The sequence below is a fragment of the Aspergillus campestris genome (assembly GCF_002847485.1).
Source record: "Aspergillus campestris IBT 28561 chromosome Unknown P168scaffold_5, whole genome shotgun sequence".
Lineage (NCBI taxonomy): Eukaryota > Fungi > Ascomycota > Eurotiomycetes > Eurotiales > Aspergillaceae > Aspergillus > Aspergillus campestris.
In genome coordinates this window covers 2,043,012-2,069,593 of record NW_020194340.1, presented here as the reverse complement: position 1 = coordinate 2,069,593, position 26,582 = coordinate 2,043,012, and the positions used below count along the sequence as shown (strand labels likewise).

The 26,582-nt window shown below is 49.2% G+C and overlaps 8 protein-coding genes across 8 annotated transcripts; 5 read left to right on the top strand and 3 right to left on the bottom strand.

The window, feature by feature from the left end:
- Positions 1–171: 171 nt before the first annotated feature.
- Positions 172–2,264, bottom strand: P168DRAFT_252661 (cystathionine beta-synthase CYS4). The gene is made up of 4 exons (XM_024834341.1): positions 1,877–2,264; positions 1,756–1,790; positions 1,010–1,686; positions 172–953 (listed from the first exon to the last, which is right to left on the bottom strand). The coding sequence occupies exons 1-4, from the start codon at positions 2,134–2,136 to the stop codon at positions 339–341; spliced, it is 1,587 nt and encodes a 528-aa protein (XP_024693917.1). The 5' UTR covers positions 2,137–2,264; the 3' UTR covers positions 172–338.
- Positions 2,265–4,407: 2,143 nt separating this feature from the next.
- P168DRAFT_234326 (hydrogen/calcium exchanger domain-containing protein) lies at positions 4,408–5,908 on the top strand (the record flags this gene model as incomplete). Its single annotated transcript, XM_024833410.1, has 3 exons — positions 4,408–5,189; positions 5,246–5,539; positions 5,602–5,908. 3 exons carry the CDS (start codon positions 4,408–4,410, stop codon positions 5,906–5,908), a joined length of 1,383 nt encoding a protein of 460 aa, XP_024693916.1.
- A 258-nt stretch (positions 5,909–6,166) lies between these two features.
- Positions 6,167–8,085, top strand: P168DRAFT_268499 (uncharacterized protein). Its single transcript, XM_024835092.1, has 4 exons — positions 6,167–6,446; positions 6,515–6,794; positions 6,851–7,330; positions 7,378–8,085. The coding sequence occupies exons 1-4, from the start codon at positions 6,265–6,267 to the stop codon at positions 7,987–7,989; spliced, it is 1,554 nt and encodes a 517-aa protein (XP_024693915.1). The 5' UTR covers positions 6,167–6,264; the 3' UTR covers positions 7,990–8,085.
- Positions 8,086–9,553: 1,468 nt separating this feature from the next.
- Positions 9,554–10,808, top strand: P168DRAFT_304336 (putative RNA binding protein; the record flags this gene model as incomplete). The annotated part of the gene is made up of 1 exon (XM_024838834.1): positions 9,554–10,808. The coding sequence occupies one exon, from the start codon at positions 9,554–9,556 to the stop codon at positions 10,757–10,759; it is 1,206 nt and encodes a 401-aa protein (XP_024693914.1). The 3' UTR covers positions 10,760–10,808.
- Positions 10,809–11,038: 230 nt separating this feature from the next.
- Positions 11,039–12,733, top strand: P168DRAFT_290099 (putative cyclin-dependent protein kinase complex component). Its single transcript, XM_024837136.1, has one exon. It carries the CDS (start codon positions 11,535–11,537, stop codon positions 12,267–12,269), a length of 735 nt encoding a protein of 244 aa, XP_024693913.1. The 5' UTR covers positions 11,039–11,534; the 3' UTR covers positions 12,270–12,733.
- A 2,518-nt stretch (positions 12,734–15,251) lies between these two features.
- P168DRAFT_149027 (uncharacterized protein) lies at positions 15,252–16,055 on the top strand. Its single transcript, XM_024832789.1, has one exon. The coding sequence runs from the start codon at positions 15,423–15,425 to the stop codon at positions 15,930–15,932; it is 510 nt and encodes a 169-aa protein (XP_024693912.1). The 5' UTR covers positions 15,252–15,422; the 3' UTR covers positions 15,933–16,055.
- On the bottom strand, positions 16,031–16,453 carry P168DRAFT_149043 (uncharacterized protein). The gene is made up of 2 exons (XM_024832790.1): positions 16,246–16,453; positions 16,031–16,183 (listed from the first exon to the last, which is right to left on the bottom strand). The coding sequence occupies exons 1-2, from the start codon at positions 16,405–16,407 to the stop codon at positions 16,130–16,132; spliced, it is 216 nt and encodes a 71-aa protein (XP_024693911.1). The 5' UTR covers positions 16,408–16,453; the 3' UTR covers positions 16,031–16,129.
- A 2,577-nt stretch (positions 16,454–19,030) lies between these two features.
- Positions 19,031–20,996, bottom strand: P168DRAFT_290095 (uncharacterized protein). Its single transcript, XM_024837135.1, has 2 exons — positions 19,867–20,996; positions 19,031–19,790 (listed from the first exon to the last, which is right to left on the bottom strand). Exons 1-2 carry the CDS (start codon positions 20,682–20,684, stop codon positions 19,157–19,159), a joined length of 1,452 nt encoding a protein of 483 aa, XP_024693910.1. The 5' UTR covers positions 20,685–20,996; the 3' UTR covers positions 19,031–19,156.
- Between the last annotated feature and the right edge of the window lie 5,586 nt (positions 20,997–26,582).

Below are 26,582 nucleotides of genomic sequence, written 5' to 3'. Positions count from 1 at the left end.
GCTTTGGAGACCCGTAGAGCTACGATGGAGCTGGGGTGGTGCCACACAAAGTAACTTTGGTGCGGTGTGAGAGTCACTGCGATACCAACAAAAAGGCGTCTTGGTGATAGTCCTGTCTTGTAACAGCATTACGTTATATGTAGTTGACTTGGAAAAAACCATGAGAACTTTAATACCATATCCCATCTAACATGACGGACCATATGAATGATGGCGTATGTTCATGCCTCCTTTCACTTTCTATACTTTATATAGGTAGAGCCAAAATCCCTTAATTACATATATTCTTCCCACAATGCACACTTGCGTCTGCAAGCGAAAGTCTCAACACATTAATCTCAGTTAGAGCTCTGGTTATGGAGCATCCATGTGAGCAGATCAACCTTGGTGGCAACAGCCACGGGTCTCATGATGCCCTGCTCGTCCTTCTCCGTGACGACAGCCGCACTGTTCCACTCAAAGAACCGGTTCAAGGCGCTCAGCGGGGTATCCATCGTGATCTCGACGAATTTCCGGTTCTTGATTTTGGGTGCCGTGTTTCCGTCACCGGAGGCCTTGGGACTGGCCAGCCCCATGTCTCTGGGGTCCGTAACGACCTCGGAAATCTTGTTGAAGTTGAACATGGCGTCGGAGACGGGGCTCTTTCCGGATACGCGTCCGTGGGTGACTCGGCTGAGGACGTTACCCAGGGTGACGAGGCCGGCGAGTCTCTTTCCGGACGGCGCGAGCACGGGTAGTTGGTCGAATCCGCGGTCTCTCATCATTTCAATCGCTGTTTCGCAGGGCGTATCGGGACGGACGGTGGTGATCGGCTTCAACCGCAAGGATCGGACCTTCGAGCCAGCGAAAGGATCTTTTTTGTCCTGCGCCCGGAGGGCCGGGGAAAGAGGGGTAGCTTCCTCTGAGGGAGGGGTGAGGAGGCCATTTGCGGCGAGCCAGTCGTCGTCGGCAAACTAGAAATATATTAGTATCTGGTAATATGAATGAGGGAGGTCCGCCGTAGACATACCTTTGTGAGATAGCTACGGATGCTATCGGGCATGACAACCACCACAACGTCATCTTTGGTGAACTTGTAGTCATTCGCAGCTTGCACCAGAGCCGAGATCGCGCTTCCACTGCTCCCGCCAACAAGAAGACCCTCCTCGGCGATCAAACGCCGAGAGTACTGGAATGATTCCTTGTCGGCAGTCTTATACCACTTGTCGACGGCGCTCTGGTCAAGAACCTCGGGGATGAAATCGTATCCAATGCCTTCCACCTTGTAGGGGTCGTTGACATGCTCTTGGTTCAACGTGGGCGGCAGGGCCAGGATCGAACCGTGAGGATCAGCCGCGATGACTTGAACATTCGGGTTGTGCTTCTTCAGGCCTCGCGCCAGACCGGTGATGGTGCCACCGGTTCCCGCGCCGGCGATAATGGCCTTGATCTTCCCATCGGTTTGGGTCCAGATCTCCTCCGCTGTGCCGAGTTCGTGGGCCAGGGGGTTGTTCACGTTCCCATACTGGTCCAGAATATGGGCATTCGGCAACTCCTTCTCGAGACGCTTAGCAACGCCAATGTGGGACTCGGGGGAGTCGTATGCGGCTTCGTTGGGGGTACGGATGATAGTTGCGTTCAAGGCCCGTAGTACAGAGACTTTCTCCGCAGACATCTTCTCCGGGAGAGTGATGATCGTCTTGTATCCTATTTAGAGAAGGAGATAAAGATTAGCGACGGACCAGCGAGCGACAGTTCGAATAAGGGCAGACCAACCTTTCACGGCCGCAACAAGAGCCAAACCAATACCACTAATAGACAACAATTAGGAGATTCTGTCAGTTCACCAGCCACAATTAATCCAAAGGAGAAACAAGAAAGGTGAGGCGCGACATACGTGTTTCCGCTGGTAGGTTCGATCAGGGTATCGCCAGGCTTGATGCGCCCAGATCGCTCTGCCTCTTCGATCATGCGCAGAGCGATGCGATCCTTGACGCTACCACCGGCATTGAAATATTCCAACTTCGCATACACCTTCGCCTCAATCCCCAAGCTCTGCGGAAGGCGGTTCAAGCGCACCAGAGGGGTATTGCCAATGTGCTGGGTGATGGTATCCAGGGCCACCGGAGGGATACCGGGTGCGGTGATTGAAGACATTTTGAATCTCAAGATGGAAGACTCAGTCAGTTATGCGCAGAAAATACAAACAGAAAATAGAAAAAAAAAAGAAAAATTGTATTTGAATCCAAAAGGACCTTAATGAAAGGTTCAAGAGCTGTGTTTTGCGACCAAGGAAAAAAGATCTCGTAAGAAGTTGCCCCTCCCGATAGTAGCCGTTTGGCCACCGAAGAAATCCCTGCATGCATTTTAGTTGATTTGGAGGTATCGTAGTATAGCGCAGGTATTCGCCATAACCATACCACCAGAACAACGTCCATGAAGTACTACTATTCCCCCATTACTTTTGGATTTTAGAGGAGCGAACCCCAGAATTTAGAAAGATAGAAAGCAGATGTTGATTGACCATCACATGACATACCATCCTAGAGTCTTTGGAACCAACATGTCCATTTGTTGATGAAAATCAATGGACTAGTTGAGGGATCAGCATGTCGATCTGAGTAACAATACCGTACCTTAATACACCGCACGGCAGGATCTAGGTAGCCATTGAGCCAAGGACGGCGTACCGTTGCGGATTGATTGCCCAGCCTGTCACTTTGACTCTCTAAGTCCCTGAGTCCCTGAGTTCTTAGGGGTACTTCGTACTTTGTATATATCGCTAGCCTAGGCAGCCATCGAATTTGTTATGATACACTTTGGTGTGCAACTACACCTGTGTACCAAAAAGATCAACCGAAGTCGCTTACCGTGCCAAGTGACCATGTACACTTATCCTAAGTACACATGGTCCATATTTAAGATTAACATCTTCAATAGCTACATATATAGTGAGGTTTTTTGGGCCAATAACGACACCAATCCACTGCACGGTGTAGTATAATTGCTCGACAGATTGTCATAAATCAAAATGGCTACATTATAGGACACTTCCAAGATACCAGAGGTAATTACTTGTGGGTCAGTCAATATCTAAGGAGGATGCTCTTGTCTATGGAGGCAAGCTGGTCAAATAATCCAAGAGATTCAAGTATTGTATATCATACACGATTGCCCAATTCTTCAACGCTGGCTACAACGCCATTGATATATTTATTATGTCAGCTTACTTCTTTCGTATTCCAGAACGACATTGAGCCTCTATATGCCACCAAATTTAGGGTACAGCAGCCTCGCCTGTAAAGAATCTTACGATATCGATGATCACCAGTCAGTCTGCCACCCACAGTTGTCAGCTGAAATGTCGTTAGCCCTAATAGGTGCCACCGTAAAATAACCTTTCTCGATTCCTTGCGAAATCCTACACGGTTGATAGGTCGAGTCATGGTATGCGGATAGCCACATGCGTGCTTAAGGGAAGTACTGCTGCAGTGAGCCTCTTCATAAGCCAACAAACCCGTGCATCGTCTGTGTGGTTTGTCGGTATGATATACAGAGCAAACACACACCCATGTTATTGCAAATGAATCAAAAACTCTCTCGTTGAGCCCCAAGACACCGCCAAGTACCTAGTGAAGGTGGCTATGCTGTCAACTCACACTATAAATATGGAGACAGCACCACTTGGGCCATCAATCACTTACCATATACGGAGTATACGGAGTACAACTGTACGCAGTACTGGCAGATCAATTCAGTACCCGATCCTGAAGCGTTGATATAAAGCATATCCATAGAATCTTACAATTGAGCAATACCGCACCTCACCCACTTGGGTTAGTCTTGATACATGGGTTTGTTTCCCTCCCACGAGTCTTGCGCTGCCACGACCACCGCCGCTCACCAAGCGGGCTGAACCTAAAACGCTGGTGCTCTTGGTAGTCTTGGGTGGTCTCCTGAATTAATGTTCGTGATCCCCATGTTTTGATATAATTTCGCTCGACCTCCCCGATTCCTACAGATTGGGTCTCGCCGAGTCAATTATCATTGTGACATATAAACCTACCTGGGTGGTCCCTTTCTTGTTTTGTTGATTCTTTTCTAAAAATATTCCGTCAAGCGACACGAGGGCCCCTTACTCGTTGATTGTTTACACAAGCCTCATTGTTGCTGATCTTTGCAATAAATCCCGTGTCTGGCCCACTTCCAAGTCCAGTCACTTTTCCTCGAAGCCCTTCTATCTCATTTTTCTCTCATATAATTGTGTAAAGAATCTACCAACAAACTGTTAATACCGGGCCACTCGGATTCTCTACAACTTTTGTCCGTCTTTGTGTAGGATAGGAAGGATTCCATACTTCCTGACTGACACAGAAGATAATTACCCCCGAGCGCCCGTCCGCGGACCGGAACCCAATTCGTGTCGCCATGAGAAGCACCCACGAATCATCCCCACGGGAAGGGGGATATCCAGACGCCTTTGTGCCGAATCCAGACCATCCAGGAGCGAACCCAAACCACGACGGGCTGCTTCCCTCCCACAACGAGAAAGTCCACCATGCCGACAGCGCGATTTTTCGCGTCGACACTGCTGGTGAGAGTGGTCGAAGCGGGATCCATCCGTTTCTGTTCTTGAAGGTTTGCTTCAGGAGCACCTGCACCTTGTCCATGTTGGTGAACGTCCTCTGGCCGTTTGTTCCGCCGGCTATTGTGCTCCATTTTGTTCGACCAGACCTTCACGTATGGGTCTTTGCGCTTAACTATATCGCCATGGTTCCTTCGGCGAATCTTCTTGGTTTTGCCGGTGGGGAGTTAGCGAAAAAGCTACCCAAGGTGCTTGGTGTTCTACTGGAGACAACCCTGAGCTCGGTCGTCGAGATTGTTCTTTTTATGGTTTTGATCAAAAATGACAGTTTTGTCGTCATCCAGGCCGCTATCCTGGGGTCGATCTTGGCAAATCTTCTGCTCTGCTTGGGATTATGTTTCTTCCTCGGTGGTTTTGGGCGGGAAGAACAGGTCTTCCATGAAGCAGTTAGCGAAGTTGGCTCGGGGCTCCTGCTGGTTGCAGGGTTCGGGCTGCTAATTCCGAGTGCTTTCAACGCAGCTGTGCTCTCCAAAGCCACCGCACCCCTCCCGGAGGCACTCCTGAATGAATACACATTGACCATTAGCAGAGCAACTGCTGTGCTCCTCCTTGTTGCCTTCCTCATGTGGGTTTACACACGTTGCAACCCCGGTCGTGGTATCTCTTGCTGACTCGTTTTAGGTACCTATTCTACAACCTCCACAGCCATCACAGCATCTTCGACGAGGTCCTCGAGAAAGACGAGCATCGGGATGAAGATCGGGAGGAGGAGAAGAGACGTGCCAAACTCACCCTGGTTGAGTGTCTCATCGCTATTGCGGTGTCGCTTGCATGCGTGTGTATGTCGGCTGTTTTCTTGGTCCAAGAGATCGAGCATATCGTCGAGAGGGGAGTACCGGATAATTTTATGGGCCTGATCCTGGTTCCGCTGGTTGAAAAGGCAGCGGAGCATTTGACGGCCATCGACGAAGCCTGGTAAGTACATTCCACGCCCAACGTGTCTCGAAAAACGCAAACATAAACTAATCATGGTATAGGGATAACCAAATCAACTTCGCCTTGTTCCACTGCCTTGGCCCATCGATCCAGACCGCCCTGTTGAATGCACCGCTTGTGGTGATCGTTGGCTGGGGCCTCGGAAAGGACATGGGGTTGAACTTCGAAATCTTCATGATCGTCACCGTTGTCTTGTCTATTCTTGTGGTCGGAAATTTCCTGAGGGATGGCAAGTCCAACTACCTTGAAGGCGGGCTCTGTGTGTTGATTTATGTTATTATCGCGGTCACCACCTGGTACTACCCAGCAGTGCATGAAGCCGCCCATGCGCCGGCCCATGGATCCTAGTTTACCTGAGCCTAGTTAACCTGAGCTTAGTTGACCTGGAGCTTAGGTAGATAGTTTAGAACGTTATATAGATTTGAGTCTTCTTGCTGTAAAGATCATCTAAAGTTAGGACCGAGGCAATCTGAGCCAAATTTAGGACAACTTGTTTGTTCAAAGATTGAAGAAGCAAGACATCCTAAAACGACGGCAATCTTGGAGTGGTAAAAGGATGGTACATCTAAAGATGGCACTTGAAGCGGTAACCAGCGGTGATGACAGACGGACAGTTTGGGTAAATTACTGGTAACTAACTGACTAATAATTCCCAACTATGCCAGCTCCTGTCTATTCACCATCGCGAACCGAACGAACAAACAATGGAGAGCTCCACAGATCCAGCAACCACAGTAATATCTTTATTGAAAGACCGCAATATTCGCGCCGGTCGCGATGATATCGAGTCAGCTTTCAACGACGCGACGACTCATCTCGAGAGCGTCAAATGGGTGGAGGAGCATTTGAGTCCGGACACTCTTTTGTCGCAAGAAGAGCTGGCGCTGTATGGCTGTTCCACTGTGATCCAATTTATCGCGTTCTGTTGGCTAATCCCTGCGGCTTTTTGATTAGGTATTCGAAGCTAGACAGCTCGGGCATTCTTCGAAACATTCTCCATGACTCCGACACTGGTGCGACCCGGCCGTTACACGACGGCGAACTGCGAAAGGCGACCGATTTGTTGAACGCTTCCACGGGAGAGATCAGGAAACAGGTCGACATTCTAGCGGCGCAACAAGAAAACCTCAGAAACCAACGCAGCGTCAAAAATGAGCAGGAATTGAGATCGGCAAGAGATGTAGAGCGATTGCGGTCCAAGCACGAGTTGGGGCGACAAAATACATCTTCGGCGGTACGCAAGCTTCTTCAATTAGGTCGTCTCGACATTTTGCTGAACTCACTCTACAGTCCAGTGACCTCGCTCAAGAGTTGGAAATCGACTTGAAGAGTGAAACGGAGAAAGCGGTAGCGGAAGGCAAACGGATACTGTCTTCCCTGACAGCTCGACTGAAGGAAGACGACAAGGTCATTCTGAATCTAGAGAAGACCGCATCTACAATACAGGGTGGCGGTGATGACTCCTTGATAATTAAGCGGACATTAGAGCTGGAGTCTCTACTCGCAAGATACCTCGCCGAAGAAATACACTGTCGGCTGGACCGTCTATACCTAGAAGGTATCGAATCCGACAATGCGGGCTTCAACAACCCAACGGGTATCGAGGACGATGCGTGGTCCGGCCTGTCCGAGGAGTTGGAAGCGTTATACCCCGAAATCGAAATACTAGCAGAGATGTCTACGAAGCAACAGTGTAGCGGGCCTATACTGCGAGAACTCCAGAACCACCATGGCAAGCAGCGCATTGCATCTCATGAGAAACTTGACAATGTATGTTGCTACTTTGGCTTTCTGATTTCCTTGCTCACCACTGGCAGATCTCCGACATAATTGGTGAAATGACCTCTTCGGCCAAGGACCTCACAAAGTCCTTGCAGACTCGCGAGTCGCTCTGTGGTATTCTCGAATCGTTTACCTCCACATACCGATTAGAGATGGGCGACCGTTTCTCCGAGCAAAGCGCTCCAAGGCGGGACACACTGAGAAGACTTTCCACAGCCCCAATGGCAGCATTTGCTCCCGACCGCGTTGACTCCGCCCCGGAAACCCCGGTGCTTGCTAACCTAATGCGCCGTGTAGGACTATCATATGAGTCGGTGCTTGGCTCGGAAGAGAAGGGTGGCGGTGCTACCGAGCTTGCTGAAAAGAGAAAGCAGGCGCTTGAATGCTTGCGGAGCTATAGCATTGCGGCTGATTCGCCGCTAAAGGATGAGCTGATCCCAAAGGACCAGGCATCCATGCTTCTCCTGTCTTCCTTGGAAACGAATTCACAATTCCAAAGCTCGCTTGTCGATCTCGAGCACGAGAGAGGACTGGAAGTCCTTGAATCTGAATTGGGTCGTCTCCAGAAAGGGATGCAGAAGCTCGATCTGGACGTGATCTATCGACGAGACAAGGCCCAGAGTAATTTCATGGAGCAATGGTCATAGCGCGACAAGACACAAGGGTCACACCTCCTGTGCCTAATCTTCGTCCTAGAAGGATTGGTCGTTGACGTAGATGGATGGACTAGAGCTGTGGCTGTCTCCACTGATCATAATGTCTCGCGATAGCCTCGCCCTAGGGTAATGAAGCGCAACTGGCGGATATGATTTTTCCAACACTATGATATTTAATATTTACAACAGGCACTTCTTAAAAAGCTACATCCATCGCAATGCCTAGCCACACAGGACGGTGGCGGTGCGAAATCCTCCTAGGTAGATCTGCGCCACATCACCTGCAGGCTGCCAGGCATGCATCAGTCTATCCAGTCATCCATCTTATTCCCTGCCATCCAACCAATCTGATCTGTTCTCGTCCTTCAGTTTGGCCCACATGGCGGGACCTGCGAGACATCATTCATGCGTACCATGTGCAAACATGATATTCCCAAGATACTGCTCCTGCGCCAGTTGAATGAGATTGTTGTCGACGGCCGGGGGACCACGCCTTAGTGTGGATGCAAGTCGCCCGCGCCCTGTAGGTACCCTCGGGCGCATACAATGGACTCCTCGGTAGGGCTGGTCCCACATCGACAGCAACGTCAGTTGGTTGATGCGGGCGTAGTTGTGACTCGTGCCTCTTGATGTCTTTGTTTTGAAAAAAAGCCTTTTGTGATGTCACCTCTTCCATGGACCGCCCCTTTTAGTCCCCCTTTGTCGGAGACGCTCTTTTGTCTTTGCCCTTTGTTCTGTTGGGCCGGCTGACTTCAAGTGAGCCCTTGTGACCGACGCCAGTCGACTCTCTTGCCCACCCACCCCTTCTTTCTTCATGGACCCACTAGGTAGAGAGATACGGGGGCTGTTCTTGGGGTGTCTGCGGTGAACTCCTTCGAATGCAAGCCTATTTAGAGTCCGTTTACCCAATCGATAGACTAGGCTGCCAGTGGCACAATTGGGTTCGGGAGGCTACTGTCGTCTTAGCTACTAATTACTGCTATATGCCAACCTGCAAGGAACCCTCTCCGGGCTACTGCAACCAAGATCCCTGAAAAAATCGCCCTTAGGTGTGCCCATTTCGTGTGAATGCTCGCTAAGCCTCTTGTAATCATTCATATCATTCTGTGACCTTTAAAGCCAAAAAACATTCCCGGGCTCGTTTTCCACCGCCGGGGCGTTGCTTCAAAGAAAGTACACACGCTGAGTCCAGTTCCAAATCAGGCGTTCGAAACGCATGACTTCGACACCACCACATGTCTGTCTTTGTTTCCATGACATTGTAGGTTTGCGAGAATCCATTTGTGTCTGCAAGTTGAGCCGCGTAAGAGATCGAGTTCTTCTTTGTCAGTGACTATTAATATGTCCCGTCATTGTTATACGTGGGTCTTTGGTTGTTCGATTATCAAACTTTCGGGACGCCCAGGCTGTTGTTGTCGAAGTACGCCTGGGCCTTAAATATCTTCTCCTTCGCTCTCGAAGCATCTCCAGTCTCCCAGCTCTGTTGTGGTTCATCGAACTGTACCTTGGGCACATAACCAACCCAACTTACCAGGATATTGCGCGATAACGAAGGATGTGCCCCGGGAAGGACTACGCGGATGTGTATCCGATAGAGATCCGCACGAAAAAAGTCACCCGTCGCAGTCTGTTCAACCTGAGCACTGAACCTAGCAGGCGCACGCAGACACAAGACTGGGGTCGATATCAGCAATCTTCGTACAGTCTGCCACGGATCTCACAAACAATGAGGGTGCCAAGGTTTCACATCATCGAGCCACGGGAACAGAATAGGGAGTGTCATGCCGAAGAGAGTCCTGCAAGACACTGGATACCTCGAAGTCGATCATTCCAGTTCGACCTACCATCCATCAGGCGATTCACAGATCGTGTCGGCGATCCTGAATTACGCCCATCAAGACGCCGCGACAGGTCGCCCCGCCCTTTTGCGGTCGATTCCCCGGAGGTAATAACGAGGATACTGCGAAGGCCTCGCCGGTCGACGTTTACTCAAACAAGTTCCGACTCATTGCAAGATAGTGATGCCGATGGATTCGAAGATACTGAATCAGAAGACGATTCGGACAGTTCCTCCTCTTGCAGCCCTCGTTACTCTCGCCCTAGCCGGCCAACGAGAAATCCCCGACCCCCTAGAGAACGAACTCCCGTCAGTGAGCGTGAACCTATGCGCACGAGACAGCGCCGGACTGCCAGTCGGCCGGTGGAGATCCATCAAAGCAACAGCCCCATCCATGACAGCGACGGCGAGAGGAACATGGGGCGGCGGCGACAGGTACGCTTTTCCGAGGAGGTGGACTATGTTCAAAACACCAGGCGAGCCAGAGAACACAGCATAGCTAGTAAGCTAGGTGGTCGAAGACGCGCCTCTTTTGATCATTCGAATCAAAAGACTCCCCATGTCCGAGTGGACAACCGGCGCGATTCATTCAACAGCAGCCCGTCTCTAAGACATCGTTCGCCCCCATTCGGAGAGACGCGTGGAACGGAAAGAACATTTGCAAATCGGTCCCGCACCAGTCGCATGTCACCACGGATTATTCAAGATGGCAGACGCCAGATATCAGAGGCGGCAGTGCGCATTTACGCCGAAGCTCGATCGAGGCGGAGCTACGCGGATCTGGGGAATAATCTCAGATCATACACCGTCTGGGGGCGAAGCTGCCCATCTGATCGTTCTAGAGCATCTCGGTCTGACGAATTGAGGACATCATTTGATGATACAGAGCGATATGGATATGGACGGCGTGGGCGTTGGCGTTGAAGTCATGTTGTTTTAAGCGATGGCTTGCTGTATTTCATCGAAATAGAAGGATACCCACTTAACGCTATTCAGTCTGTCTGTATATGTGGACAACGTACCTATGCGTATAGATGTATGTATCGATTTGATTTGATTTAACGAATCAAATACCGGTAGATGGAGGCACTTGGGTACCATTAGACATCAGATCTCCAGATGTGACATCGGGAAATTGAATGTCCGACCGACAAACACCAGTCGAGATCCCACTACTTCTGTGTATCCATCTACATCCTGTCACCGTGGTTTTTGGCAGTATTCAGTCATTCTCACTTAAGTGTATTATGGTTATGTGCTGACACGCCTTTCTTCACCATTCACTTCTGTTGTTATTGTCATAACCAGCCTTATGTGAACAACAGTGAGCCTGTTATCTTGGACTGCTTTGACACCCGAGATCCAATCATCCACAAGCTTGTACTAGTCAAATTACAAGGTTGCTTTCTTTGCGAAATATCGAACTGGCAGCATCGATCATGAATCATATCATCTAGAAACCTTTCCTGTTTCCCTTGCCTCGGCATCTCATACTGGAATACCTCTAATTCCAGCTTTCGAGCGCAAACCACCAAAAGTCGAACTCAAGTCCACGAAACACAGGTACCTGGGGTCACGTCATAATTTGGGCTAGGTCCCACAATGCCACTCGTGCCCAAGCAGCCTTATCTACCTGTGAGCCCAGGTGTGCTCCTTGCGTTGATAAAACCGGATTGCCAAAGATTTGCTCTCTGTCGCAATGGACGGTCCCGATGATAGACGCGATGGAGATGCGCAGGTTTTATCCGCAAGCGCAAATAATTCGACAGCACAGCAAGACCTGGAGGCCGCTAAGAAAGATTTCGATATCCCACCAGCAACTGCCCTAGAGCTCTTGTACCTCAACATCGAGATGCTTGTCAAGTTGGCTGAAGACCAAGGTTTGCCCGTTGACAGGAACTCGGTGAGCCTGTCTGGGTCTCGGCGTGATAGCATCTCCAGCGGAGAAGTCACTCCAATAAGGGTCACCGAGTTGCACTGCTCTCCGGCAGGTTATGTCGGGGCCGGTCATGATTTCGTTCAGCAGAGCGTCCTATCCAAAAGATTCGTCTCAAAGCGCGAACCACCGATCAACATGAAGGACTATCTGCAACGGCTGCACCGATACTGTCCGATGTCGACAGCTGTTTACATAGCTGCAAGCGTGTACATTACTAGAATGGCCGTGGTTGAAAAGGTCGTGTCAGTGAATTCGAGGAACATGCACCGCCTAGTGCTGGCTAGTCTCCGCGTGGCCATGAAATCCCTTGAAGATCTCAGCTATCCCCACCGTCGTGTAGCCAGAGTCGGTGGGGTGAGTGAGGGCGAACTGTCGAAGCTCGAGATCAGCTTCTGTTTCCTTGCAGACTTCGAACTGCGAGTTGATCTCCAAATGCTCGTCGACCAGGTCAAGTACCTTGAGCGGTCCATAGGCATTGAGAAGGATTGTTCCTGAATAACATCGCCAACTTGGTTGATTAGGCCATAGCTATGGGCCGCCCAAGCACCTTCAGTGGCAGACAGGGAACTTACCGGCCCCCGAGCGTGTCAAATCTTACACCACTGACGTCGAACCTATGGACGATATCTCCCTTCAAAGCCACATCCGACGGGTTTATTTTGCATTGAGGCCTGGGCCCAATCATATTTAAGATGCACCAATTTTCTGCCCTTCTATGTCGAAAGTGTCCTCGTCCTCTCCTTGTTTTCTGTTCCTCTTTTGTCATTTTTCTTTCATCCTTCCCCCTTTTTTGTAGGAGGAAGGAAGGGGCTCTTTGTGGTGGCTGGACCAGGCTGGGGCTTCTTGGAATAACCCAATGCATTACTCATTTGGGCACTTAAGTATTGAGTATTTTGAGTTTCAATGTGCTGGTCTATCAATTAGAGAACAATAAGGAACCTGCATAATCATGTTTCACGGGATTGTCCAAGTTGGTCTCTAAAATAGTAACAATTCTATGTTGAGATGCTGAATCAGCGGATGACATCCATCATCAGGCAGTAAACAGTAAACCAATGACTATTCTTCATGGAAGGAAAACACAAAGGAAAGACAAACCTGCCTCTTCCCCCTGTGTAGATAGATGACCTATATACAGAGTAACCTGTAAGGCACTAACCTCTACTTGATTAGTAGTGTGGAAATCGGGCTCCAGGCACCTACATTAAGGTCGGCGAGTCTCCAGTGCGGCTGTCTCCCCGAATAGACTAGAAGACAATTGGCTCTTGCGCATCCCCCGAGCCTCAGCCTTTCCCCCTTCTCGATTCCATCTGCCTGGTCTCCTCCCCGAATTTTCTGTTCTCTTTGATATTCTTGATCTTTCTCGCTTCTACCGAGGAATATATATTCTTTTTCTGCACATAATATTCTCCCAGTTTCTGGTCATTCTATCTGATTTCAGACGTATAGGCGTCTCCGACCTTTCTTCCTTTCGTGACTTTGACCGCGCAATGGTTGTTGGGATACCGTGAAAGAAATCGCCAGATCGAAACGCCTACCACCTTCTCTCGTCCTTTTTCGCATATCTTCTTGCTGACGGCTGGGTCGGACGCTTTATCTCCTAACCAGAAATCATGGGAGGGCCACGATTAAATACGCACACCATGTCTCCGCCGGGGTCGCAAAGCAATAGCAGCTCTGCTGGGCCGAATTCCAACAACTCCTCCCCCTCCGAGGGCAAAAGCACGGCCTCGCCTCCACAGGTCGCCCCTCAAAACGCCAGCGTTGAGCTCGGTCAGATGAAGAAACCGGCGCGTCGCGGGGGTTCAATCCCGCTTGGAGAGGACGTCATGCAGATTGCCCGAATCGGGGAGGTCTCAGCCATGCAAAGGTTGTTCGATGAGAAAAAGTCCACGGCAACCCATGCCGATGAAGAAGGGATAACTCCGCTACATGTGTGTACCACCCGAATACTCTTTTGCGGGGTCGAAGTCTACCCCGATAGTGGAGGCCTATACTGACGCCTCATTTCTTTCCTCAGTGGGCGGCGATCAACAACCAATACGCGATGTGCAAGTTCTTATTGGATTCCGGCGCCGACGTGAACGCCAAAGGAGGGGAGTCGGTAGCAACACCGGCAATGTGGGCTGCCCAGCGATGCCATTATTACATTGTCCATTTACTCCTCCAACACGGCGCAGACCCTCTTCTCACGGATGTCCAAGGATACAACATCTTACACCTGGCTACTATTGATGGAAATGCGTTTTTGTTGGTGTTGCTGCTGCACCAGGAAATTCCGGTGGATGTCGTCGATCAACAGGGCCATACGGGTCTGATGTGGGCAGCCTATAAGGGATTCCCTGCGTGTGTGGACCTGTTCTTGCGCTGGGGCGCCAATCCAAACACAGTCGACGACGGCGGTCTTACCCCCCTTCATTGGGCTCTGGTGAAAGGCTCCTTGCCTTGCGTTCAAAGACTCGTAGAGTATGGAGCGGATAGGTTTTCCAAGACCAGTGATGGTAAAACGCCCGCGATAGTTGCGGGGGAGATGAACACCACCCGGGTGTGGTACCGGGCTTTGGACGAGTGTGGGTATGATTTGGACGGGAATCCAAAGACGCTGCCTTTCGGCTTGACGACTTGGGTGAAGAGCAAAAACGCGATGTCGAAGTTCTTCTTCCTTTGGCCCTTCCTTATTGTCTTTGTGGCCATTTGGATCCTCAGCAACATGGCGATCTACTTTTCCATTCCAAGCACGCTCGTGGTGGTGTTTGGCCTACAGTGGGTTGCGCAGAAGGCGGCCAGCCAGGGTCCTTCTGAGTATCGAGTACTCCAGAAAACAGTACGCTTGGTTCCCGATTCTACTAACCACCACCTTCACAACCATTGCTTTGCTGACTTCTTGTCCAGCCATATCTATCGGGTGTATTTGCGGGCACTTTGTTTTGGGTTGGAGTTAGATACGTTTTCCACGTCCTACCAGGTACGGTACACCCCAGATAGCTGTCTACCTTACCCCGGGAGTTTGAGCACTGACAGTGGCCTCCAGCGACTTTTTCTTCATCCCCCATCTCGAATGTGTCTTTTGCAGTCTTTTTCTGCCTGACTGCGTATTTCTATGGTTGCTCGATGATAGAGGACCCCGGATTTGTGCCCAAACTCGGCAGCCGGAATCAGCAGAGGGCTACTATTGCCGAACTGTTCGAGCAGTGGAAATTCGATGAAGAGAACTTTTGTGTTTATTGCATGATCCGAAAGCCCCTGCGGAGCAAGCACTGCAAGCGCTGCGCGCGTTGCGTGTCGAAACATGACCAGTGAGCAAGCTCCGAAAAGGTGCCGGCAACCGAGCTAGTACTGATTTTTTTAGTCATTGCCCATGGATTGACAACTGTGTCGGAACAAATAATCTACGCCACTTTGTCTTGTATATCACTTGCTTGGAGATCGGCATCCTCTTGTTTTTGCGGTTGACGTTCAACTGTGGGTAACCCTACCAACTTATAGCGAAGTAAACGTTGCTAACGAGCGCTAGACATCAATGTTCTCCCATCTCCTACGGAGGCCACGTGTAGTGTCATTAATGAGACATTGTGTTCCTACGTGCTACGCGACACCTTTACCCTCATTCTTGTCTTGTGGGTTTGTATTCAGCTGGTCTGGATCACCATGTTGTGCGCGGTTCAGCTGGTTCAAATAGCCCGGAACCAGACGACGTACGAGAACATGAGAGGTCACTCGATCGACAGGAGTTACCCAAGCTCGCGCGCCTTTGCCTCTGCCATGGCCGCTGGAACTACATCATATGACGCTGCTGGTCTCTCATCCAACGGCCAAGGCCCAAATCCAGTGCTTGCACACGGCTCATCCCACCGACAACAGCGTCATGGCTGCTTACAGCAATGGTCGTCTCTTCTCGGCGTCGACGCCTTCTTCGCGACGGCACGGGATGGGTTGCGCGATGGTCAGCGGACTGGCCGGCCCAAGAACCCCTTCTCCAGGGGAGTTGTTACGAATTGCCGGGATTTCTGGTGCGACTCAACGCCGTATTTCGGCCGACGGGAGCCTGGAGTTGCGATGCTCGGCAGAGAGACCATCAACTATAACCGGATGTACGAATCTCCGTCACAGATGTATAGTGGCGGGGGGTACCGCAGTGTAGCCGGTGAAGAGGTTTGAGGACATTTGTCCGCATTCCTCGTCCCCTTGCCATTGCGGCTGTTTGTGGAGTTGACATGAACATGATGATGACCATGTACGTGGTTTAGAGCTTTATGTTGATATGTATACAGGACTGTGTTAGATGGAGCGTGTGATATCCTTTTTGAGCTTTTGTTTGACAGTCATGCTTTGCATGTAGGATAGATCACAGGTATTCATATGTTATGCCATGAATAATCAACGGTGTGAATAGTATTCAGAGTATTCAGCTGCGTAGGCCATTAGATAAATAACTCCAGACATGGTCAATCTGGATGTCATGCTTGCCAACTGCTCGAACAGACTGGGACTGGGGCCATAGGCGAGAAAAATAAAGACCACCAGGTGATGAGGGCCAGTCAGTAATCTGGGGTACTGGCAATCTATAGGTAGGAAACAGGACATTTGATCCATGCAAATCGAGATCGCACACAGGAAACTTGTCTCTCGACATTTGTGTGTATAGAACTTCAAATCAACACCGTCTTAAGGAGCTCTGCCTTTCTAACTCTAAGGTTCTTTCTGTGGCCATAGTAACTGGTCGATGAGGGAGAACTCATAGGTAGGACCTAACCGTACCATACCACACATCATTACATACATACATACATACACAGTCAAACACGTATCATACCAAACCCAATACCGCACTAGCCAATAGGAGCTAGCCAGTACCTCACCTACCAGAGTCCACGCTCCCCGAAACACCCGACGTCGCAGGGAAGTAAATATAGTGAGATGAAAGTCGGAGAATAAATCAAGTTCTATTTTTTTTTTCTCAAAAAAATCAAAACAAATCAAATTAAATAAATACAAAAGAAGCAAAGCTTATATACTATTCGTAAAATAAAAGTGGAAAATAACCAAAAGCTTTTCTTATTTCTTATTAAAAAAAAGGAAGAAGAAAAAGGCAGGAAAAGATCACACCCGAAATAAAAGTCAATTATCGCACTAAGATCTTATCTCGGCAGGAGCTCGGAATAACCCTGCTTTTTCTTCTTTACTTTTGGCACTTGATTTATTCTAGTGTTTCCCCTCTTGGTTTGTTTTCCTCGGTAGCTTTTTTGTTAATAATTACTTTGACAATTTCTGATCGGTGTACCTTTTGATCATTCTACTTATGATTTTTGTATTTTCCCCTCAACCTATCGAGCGGAAATACCTCCCAACAATCTGCCCCAGATGAAGTCGGCACGGGACTACGGAAGCGACAATATCATTATCAGATCATGCACTTGTCTGTATAAGGGCAAGGCTGGACCCGCTACTACTGCTACTACTATACTACTACGTAAGAGGAACTGACAATAGTCACAATACGTCAGTGTCAGCATGCAGAAAATTAATGAATAGATCAGTAAATCCAGGGTAAAAGCCTCACTGCGTTGGTATTTCGTAGCTAGCTAGTTTAGTACCTCGCTAAGTAGCAATTCCATGGTCAATTCTACTCAAGGTATCGCCGGAGACTACTGCAGACACATTCATTCCCCTGGCCCTACTGTAGTAGCAGGCATTGATTAACCTGATGGTACGGTATGTTATGTTGGTGCGGTGTGGTGGACTAGTGGAGTGAAGAAAAGCGGTGGAGAAGGGACAAGAAAGTTCGGTAGAAGAGCGCAGTACATTCCTAAAGGAATAGGAGATGATCGGCTGTGGGCTGGAGTCGTCGCCTGGGGCCGACCGATCCAGGTGTCAGGAGGGAATGGGATGATCATGGAGATGGGAATGGGAAATTGGAAAGGGGAAAATGGGATCATCGGTTAACAGGTGGGAACTTAGAAGCAAGGTGATTGATGGATGGATCATTGGATACGGAGCAGTCTGTAGTAGAAAGCTAGGGATTGGAGGGGGGAATATAGAGAGAAAGAGAATATATCAACATAACATTGAGAGGATGTCTACGCAGTATATTGTCAGATACAATATAGGGCAGGTACCTCAATCCCACCCATTGAACGACAATAAGGTGCAGGAACAACGCATATCGGTGGATAGCGAAGAAACCCGACGATACGACCTAGGTAATAAACTCGATGATGCCAATATCCTCCTCCATCTTGGCACCATCATATGTGGGACTCGCGAAAATTATCAATCAACAATCAATCAGTTACCCAACTTAATCAATCAGTACGGAGGAACCTAGTCAACTCCTCCGTACAATCCCAGCCCTGCAAATCAGGAACCAAGTTACCAACGAGCCCAAGAAATAACCAGGCAACGTGAAAAAAAAGTGGAGAGGCCGTAATCAATCAGTACGGAGTAGAAGCAGACCCATCCCCTCCCAATTTCATTTCCGATGATGATGGGATGGATAATTGGATACACGCCCTAGTCCCAGTGCTAGACTATCTTGGCAAGCTAGCGTGGCGTAGACAATGACGAGTCAGAAGCAAAAAGGCGGCCCCAACCTCCAGCCATGGTTCTTTTTCAGCTTTTTTTTCCCACAAGACGGGGGAACCGAGTGGTATTTTTTATGGGATGGCGCCATCTGATAACGAGGGAAAAAAGAAATTTTTATCTAATCAGATTATCAGACCGCCGGCTGTTGGATCCGTTGGAAATTAGTATCACCCTGTGAAAAAAGAAAATAAAAAACAATAAATCAACCAAGTAAATAATCAAAAATCAAAAATCAGCTCATACCTACCCGGAATCCTCCCGATTCCAATGCTCAGTGAGTACCCTCCTGTGATTCTTCGCTTAGGGCTCCCCCTTCTGAAGTTCTCTTCAACGTACCATACCGGCTTGTTGGGCTGAGTTTCCCGGATACGGGTCGATGACCACCGGCCTCGGTTGACGCAGCAGAGCTCCACCGAAGGTCTTTTTTTTTCTACGAGAATTAGTTGGGTCCCTGGCTAAGATCGACTAGGGTGCAAATTTCATCACGCGCCTAGTTGGGGTTGGCCCTTTCTTCTAGTCTGTGTGTGCAGAAAGTAGATGCGGTGAAGTCACTGTCTTGACTCTCATCATTTTCAAGCTTAGCATTGAATTGAATGAATCAAACAAAGGAATAGAAGATAAACTGTATGGGTAATAATGAAGTATATAGGTATAATTGAACACAATCCAAAAGACCGATATGCCTGTATATCGCAATTGCCGCCCTCGCCCCTTTTTCCTTTTCCCTCCCCGTCCTTTTAATTTGTGAAGTTGATTAACTCACTTCATGGAAAACCACCAATCAATAGACCTAATTCCATTTACAGCATAGCGCGAGCTCTAGTGGTGTCCTGCACCGTCGCACCAAGCTGGCTTCCAAAGAGGGATTCCACCATCTCTCCACCGCGCGCTGCCAACACAGACAGCAGACTGTCACTCAGTCCGTGGGTCTTCTCGTTACAGCCCTGCAGCCAGATCCCGGAATCCGGGCTGACCTTGCTGGAGTCCATCTCAACGCGGTAATCTCTGGCGGGGGTCCACTGCTCCTGGTTCGCAGGGCGCAGGTGCTGCACACTGCGCAGCAGCTGCTCGTGGGCGTTGCGGTAGTAGCCCGTGGCAACCATCAATGCGTCGACCTCCACGGTGTCCTTGCCGTCTCCGACGATGCTTTCCGATTCGTCCTTCACGGCCTTCACGTGAAGACGCATGCGGTTGTTGGGTCCGTTGGTTTCGACGCGCGTGATCTTGCGGGAGGGGAGGATGCGGTGCTGCCATTGGGTTTCGTCGGGGTTCTTGATTCGCTGGAGGTACATGTCGTTGTAGATCTCTTCGATGAGCTCGAGGCGGACGACGCTGTAGTTGGTTGCCTTGTCGGCGAGGAGCGAGCGTTGGCGTTCGGCGGGGGCGAGGTTGAAGAACTTCTCCACTCGTTCGGGGTTGAAGACCTCGTTGACACTTGAACTGTTAGCCTCCATCAAAGAGGGGAGATCGAAGGGAATCAAATAGAATAAGAAGGACTGGGGCAGCTCACAATGGTGAATCGTCACTGGGTCGCATGGCCGTATCTCTCATGATTAAGGTCGTCTTCGCATTGGGGTATTGCTTCTGGACGTCGTGGAAAATCTCCGCGGCGCTCTGTCCGCTTCCAAGGACCGCGATGCTGTAGGGTTCCCGAGCATCCTTCAGCACGCCCGGCAGGCCAGTGCAGTACTGGGACGAATGTAAGATCCGCGAGTCCTGAGGAAGCCCCGGGGGAAGCTTCGCCCTGCCACCAAGAGCGACGACCACTTTGCGAGCCGTCCTCGAGCTGATTTCACCGGTCTCGGTATTGCGGGACTTGACCGTGAACGAGTCGACGAGGGAGCCATTCACGTCAGTCTTGCCGGGGACCACCTCAACGACCTCCTCTCCATAGTTCACCACATCGTTGAATCGCTGCGCACACCACCGCATGTAATCCTCAAACTCCAAGCGGCTGGGGAGGAAGGTGCTGAGGTTGGTGAAATGGATCAGGCGGTCATTCTGGTGGAGGTAGTTCAAAAAGGTGAAGCTGCTGCGCGGGTCGCGCATGGTTGCCAGGTCCTTGATGAACGAGATCTGCATCCGGGAGCCTGGTACCAGCATACCCGAGTGCCAGGCAAATTGCTTCTGTCGCTCGAGGAAGCAGACCTTGGGTTGCCAACCAGCGGGGACCGACTTGTTCAGGCAGGGATCGATGGTATCGTGCAGGGCGATTGCGATCGCGAGAGAGGCCGGGCCAAAACCGACGCAGAGGAGGTCATGGAGCTCATCCTGCGGCACCGAGCTCAGGCGGGCGGGCTCTGCCGAAGATCCTTGGGGGACGGGCATGTTGCGATAGCTCTGGAAGCCAATCTCCGGCTTCCGCGACAAAGGTTCCATTGATGGATGTATGAGGTGGGTTGGGGAGTATGCAAAGCGCAACGAGATATAGGAGAGAAAGTTACGGAGGGTGATGGATGAGAGGGCAACGCCGCAAAGCCAGCGAGCAAGAGGGGTTTATATACAGGTAGATGAATAGAAGGTGATCACAGATGAGGAGAGAGGGGCGGGCCATGCTCTAAATATATTCTCGGAGCCCGTTGGAGGTCAATGTGGAAATTTTGATCATTTGGTTTTAGCTTGAGAAGAGGAACCAGAAAATGAAAAATCAGGACAAGAAAATAGAAATCAAAATAATAAAAAATCTTAGTAGAATAAAACAAATAAAATAGATAAAACTATAACTGGAAAATCTCCAACCTACTGAACCGCGTCCCGCGCAGCGGATCCCATGCGACTGGGGCAGGTCTGGGCAAACAAGTCAGCCTGTGTTTTCTTTGGCAGCGGGCCGGAAATGGCGTAGATAGTCAGTCCATCTTCGGTTCCACTGGGTCTTGTCGAGTCCAAGAGGGATTTTCTTTTCTTTTCTATTTCTTTCTTGGTTAGTAGGGGAGAGAATGGGGATCTCAAGAAGAAAGAGAGAGCACATGAACTCGGAGAAAATTGTTTTAAAAAAAAATGGGGTACGAGCCATATCAGATGCCGGTAATACCGATACGGCATCACATAGGCTCAGTAGAGATCACTATAATGATCTGGTCCTGGACACCAGACACCATGATACCTTATGGTAGGGCATTACTCACTGTAGATGGGGTCGTAGAACATATACTCTGATATTCAGACAATGACAGTACCTACCTTGTGATAGTAATTCTGATCGTACCATATGGTCAGATCAGATACACCACACTGTTCGTTAGCGGCCCATATAGATGGATAATACCCATACTAATTACACATCAACAATCCTTTGCAGTGTAGAATCCTTATGATTCGCCCGTCCTCACACACCACACACATCGACAAGCGCAGCAATTAGGATGATCGTTCATCGGAATGGAAATTCCAGTCCAAATAGGGAGCCCCGCAGGTCCGGACCAGATTTTCAGTAGTTGCAGCCGGTGGGATGATGGGACGTTTAGATTAGATCCGCCGCTGCCCGACGTCGGAATTTAGGCTTTGGTATTGTACTTACGGGATACATACCAGTACAGGGTATCGGAAGTGGGGACCTGTATGGTTTCAAACAAGGTACAGTACCTCGGGTAGGAAGTATGAGGTATGAGGAGGTATGACAGAGTGAGTACCTCTGATGTCACTTCTCTATTCCTGGGCGCTTATTTAGAGGAGTACATCATATGCGTCCACGTTGTCTTCATGTCACTGGCGGGTTGAACAATAGGCAAACCTTATTCACAGTCTAGTATCGATTATGGAAAATGACTCCGGGCCAGGCTCAATCACATCTTGCTATTCATATAACACTCAAGGCTCTCAACACCTTTGATACTAACGCTAACACTGCAGACACCAAGAGGGACACTAATAATTTGTCTTGAATTCATCTAATCTACGCTATCGTCATTCCATTTATTCATTATTGAAAACGATACTGATGAATATATAGAAGAAAAAAAAAGAAAAGAAAAGAAAAGAAAGAAAGGTACACTAGACACGTCCCACATGCGTAGAAGGATATTCGCCACGACGGGGTTTCCGTGGCAGGAGCGGCATCAGAACAGATCGAAGGTCTCCCCGCACCCAGGATCCTAATCCTAGACATCGTCCCTGGCAGTCCCATACCATGACACAACAACTGACGAGCGGAGATAGGTGGGGAACAACATCATCACCGGAGAGGAGGGATTGAATGAATGCGCCATCTACATGTGCCTGTATATCTACTGGAGTAAGGGCATACACGGTTTCCATCGCCTATCCCATGTCATGCTCTCTTCATGAGGAATAGGCGGTAGGCAGAGGGTGGAAGATCATCTCAGCCAGCGCAGTCCGAGAAGTAAACGGAATCAACCATACTAGCATAATGCACTTCCGGGATGATTGTCGGATTCCACCACTCATCATCCCTGCCTCGCATGAGACTGAGTCCGAGCCTGATCATCCAGGCAAGTGTTATTCTTCTTCAGCCTCGTTGCGCATTTCATATATCTTTCATCTCATACTATAAGTCCCTAATATGGATGATCAGCCCTTTGAATTGTTTTGGTGTGTTCTAGTTCTAGGCTAATGCGACGGTTGTCAGTGTACGTCACCGAAGAGCGGGGAAATCCATGTCTCTCCTAGCCGCGGATACTTAGATGGAGAATGGTGAAGAGAATGACAGCCAAGCAGCTCCTTATGAGAACAGCAGTGACATTCTCATCTAGACTGACTGGCACCTGCCTTGAGGAGTCCTACATTCTACCTCCTTACTTCGTCAGTGAGAAGGGGCCCATTCTGGTGTGCAATAAAGAAAAGCGCCGGAGACATCCCAAGATGATGCGCGTGTCATGATTTGAAGTTGCCTATGCATTTTACAAGAGTAACTGCATGAGATTTCTCGCAGGCCAAGTTAGGCCAGGTTTGGGCCAATCCAATCCCAATCTTCCCTGGCTCGCATCTTTCTTAAGTGCGCTGCTTCTAAGGTTTTACAACATGATTAAGACCAAGAGTTGAAACAGCACTGGCACTGGAACTGCATTGGCCTGCAAGCTCTTCCACTGTGGTTCAGAAAGCTGCAATAATAACATCTTGCAGCTCCCCATACCTTCCACGATTAATCACATGCATCTCAAGGGTATACATGAACTCCGAGTGCAAGGGACGGAAATGGATTATGACCTTCCGCTGGCTAGTCGTGTCACTTCAATCAGTCCTGGCTTTCAGCAACGGACATTTACGTGCCAGCCGGCGTCAACGTCAAATGCAGCTACACCCGTCTCCTAGCGCTCCATTATAGGGCATACCTGGTATGTTACAGTTGCTGTCAGGGAGCACCCTTCTTTCGATACTACTGCGGAATGCGTCCATATCCCTCGAGGGGAGAGCCAGCGTCATAAATTCAGGGGGGACTCTTAACGAGCGGTACTACTGAATTGCATTCCTATCTCGAGAGAGCACACATACGTGATAGATCAAGAGGCTCTGCGATCATTGCGCAATACCAGAGGGAAATAGTGTCAACATTGGAATGGTCTTTTTGACTTTCTGAGGGAATGATTCCGGGCATCCAATAACCGGTTTGCCCTTGATAATTCCAACCATGGCCCCAGCCAACTGGAATGACAGCAAGGGACGAAGAGTGACGGGGTTTGACAACTGTTAAGCCGCACCGTGCATAGAATCCATTGGAAGCAAATGCTAGGCTAGTCCTTGGTACCTAAGGTAGAAATCCATGAAATCAGTGGCTTCGGACTCCAGAAGCGTCCTGTGCAACAGCCCTAGAATGACCTCTCACTCGGTACCCGTGATCGAACGCATCATATCTATCCAATCACGCGCATGCAGATTGTAGCATTGACCACCAACCTAATCTGAAGCCTGGAAGCTAAACGATCACCGATTTAGGGTTATACAAAGTTCGAAGAGGTCGACCAATGCGGAAAAGCGGTGTAAGGGGTAGCAGATGCAGGTATACTAGATAAATAAAGTTAACTCGGGCCATAGAGAGTTTCGGCAAGCCATTACGGTGCGGTATTTGATGGGTCGTTTGTGGGGAAGGACGCATGGGGAATTGATATATTGGGTTGATGGGCTCGCCGGTCTTGGTTCCACGACCGAAAATCAATGAATATGATTATTGGTAGGAAGGTTGTACAATAGTGGGTGATCATTTCGGGACGAGAAACCGAATATATATAACTACAGCGTAATTATATACTCGGGGAGTGTCTCCTAATAAACTTCCATAGTATCTAATAGAATCGTAATTATACCTTTTAACTAGGTTATCCTATAAACGTTCTTCTTCAAACTGCAAACTTATAGTACAGAGATAGTAGAATCAAAAATCGACCCTTCAACCGTTAAGCATCGAGCGCGGAAGATCCATGGGGAGATCAAGTGGGGAGGCGGATAGTCCTCGAAGCCAAGTCCCGTTCGGCAGGACTGGATTGGGAAATCACGAAATGAGCTACCGCATGATTATCAGGGAGAAATTGATAACCGGGCGCGGGCGAAATGAGGTTGGTGGTGGCTTGAGATTTTGGACAGGTCGAAAATTGAGGCTTGAACACGTGGAGTCGAGGGGCTTGTTTATGAGGTCTACCGTGGGTGGTACTGTGCATAGGATACCTATGTAGGTAACCATTACAGATGAGGATGTCTGATTGTCATACGTAGCAGTCCTGGTGCGTGTTAAATGATTTCAATGAAATAAGGGAGCTAGAAGGCTACGAATGTTCGATGCAGACTGAGACCGGAAGTATGAAATCACCTGTTTTGGATAGTGCATAACCGTGGGATAAAAGGGCTTACTCAGCAAATACCGTTCTATTTTTGCCCAGACGCCCAGTGATTGTTCGCCACCATTACAAACCATCTTCCCAGTGAGTCACTAATCAAGTTATTGCGAACAAGAGTAGCAAATTATGCCTACCGAGTGTAACTGTAGCCGGCCCCTCTAGAGGTGCACATGCAAGGGCGAATATATTGCTCATTTAATCCGAAGCCCCCGCGTTCCTTATCATTATCGCGGTGTTTATAGGACTAGTATGGTAACGATGGTATTGTAATGAAGTAGATGGTGGATAGGGATTCCTCGAATCTTTTAGTCTTCTAGCATATTAGTTCCTTAAATAAGTATATTTTCTTAGGTAGTTAGTAGTTCTCTAAATATTTTGATACCCATCACCAGTAGTAAGTGTGTGTGTGTATATGAAGGATATGAAGGATAATGGACGTACTGGTACGACTGGGTATCGATAATCGACCACACGGGAGCCCTTGCGGACAACGCGTGACGCACCCGGACCTAAACTGAATCAGGATCGTCGTCAACAACAAAAGACGCGCTCAACGCGTGCGAGCGGCGTTGGAAAACAATCCAAGTCCCACTTGGCCCCAGTTGAGTAGAACTTGGGTAGCATCAGCACTGAGTCTGACCAACCGACCAGGTTGTACCTCGTATCAGTTCGTGGTGGCAATCGCTTCCTATAGATTTATTTTCTGGTGTCTATGTCAGCCACAATAATCTCTCATCACTTCAACAACACGCAACATCTGATATTCCCTCTCTGTCTTTTCTATCTTATCTTTCTACTTTCCCTCATTTCCTTTTACGGATTTCTGTCTCTTGACGGACTTGACCAGAACCCTAATAATAATAATTTAGTCAATCCAGACAGGAAACGCGACTCCTCCCGGAAGGGAAATTCCTCGGACGATTGCTTCAGTAGTGAGGTATCGCCTCTGCATACCGCAACTTCCGTCTATCATCAGCCCCTCCATCCACTCGCGCGCCCATCCCTTTTTTCCTCTCTCGTCCTTCGCACTCGACTCGCGTGGCTGTCGAGATCTTTCTCAAAGGCAGCCTGACTTCGCAACCCCCTTGCGCACACCCTCTGTTTGCCCGACGACCTCATACATCCGGGGTTTTAAAGAAAGGGAGACGGAAGGGAGACTGTCCTGCGGTTGATTTCCCTTCTACCAAATCGAATCGCTTCTTCCGCGTCTCTGCAATTCGCCTGCCTCGCGCGCATCGCTGTGCATTTGTCGCTGTCTTGATCTCTCTTGTTTCTTCTTGTCTGTTTTTACTACTTGATATTTTTTTTATTTTTTATTTTATTATCTCCCATCTGATTTGGTTGTTTTTCTCCGTGTCAAACGCTCGTCGCGCCTGCCCCCCCTTCCAGTCGCTCCTGCAGCTTCGCGACGCGCTTGCTTGTTTTGACATCTTGTTGTCAT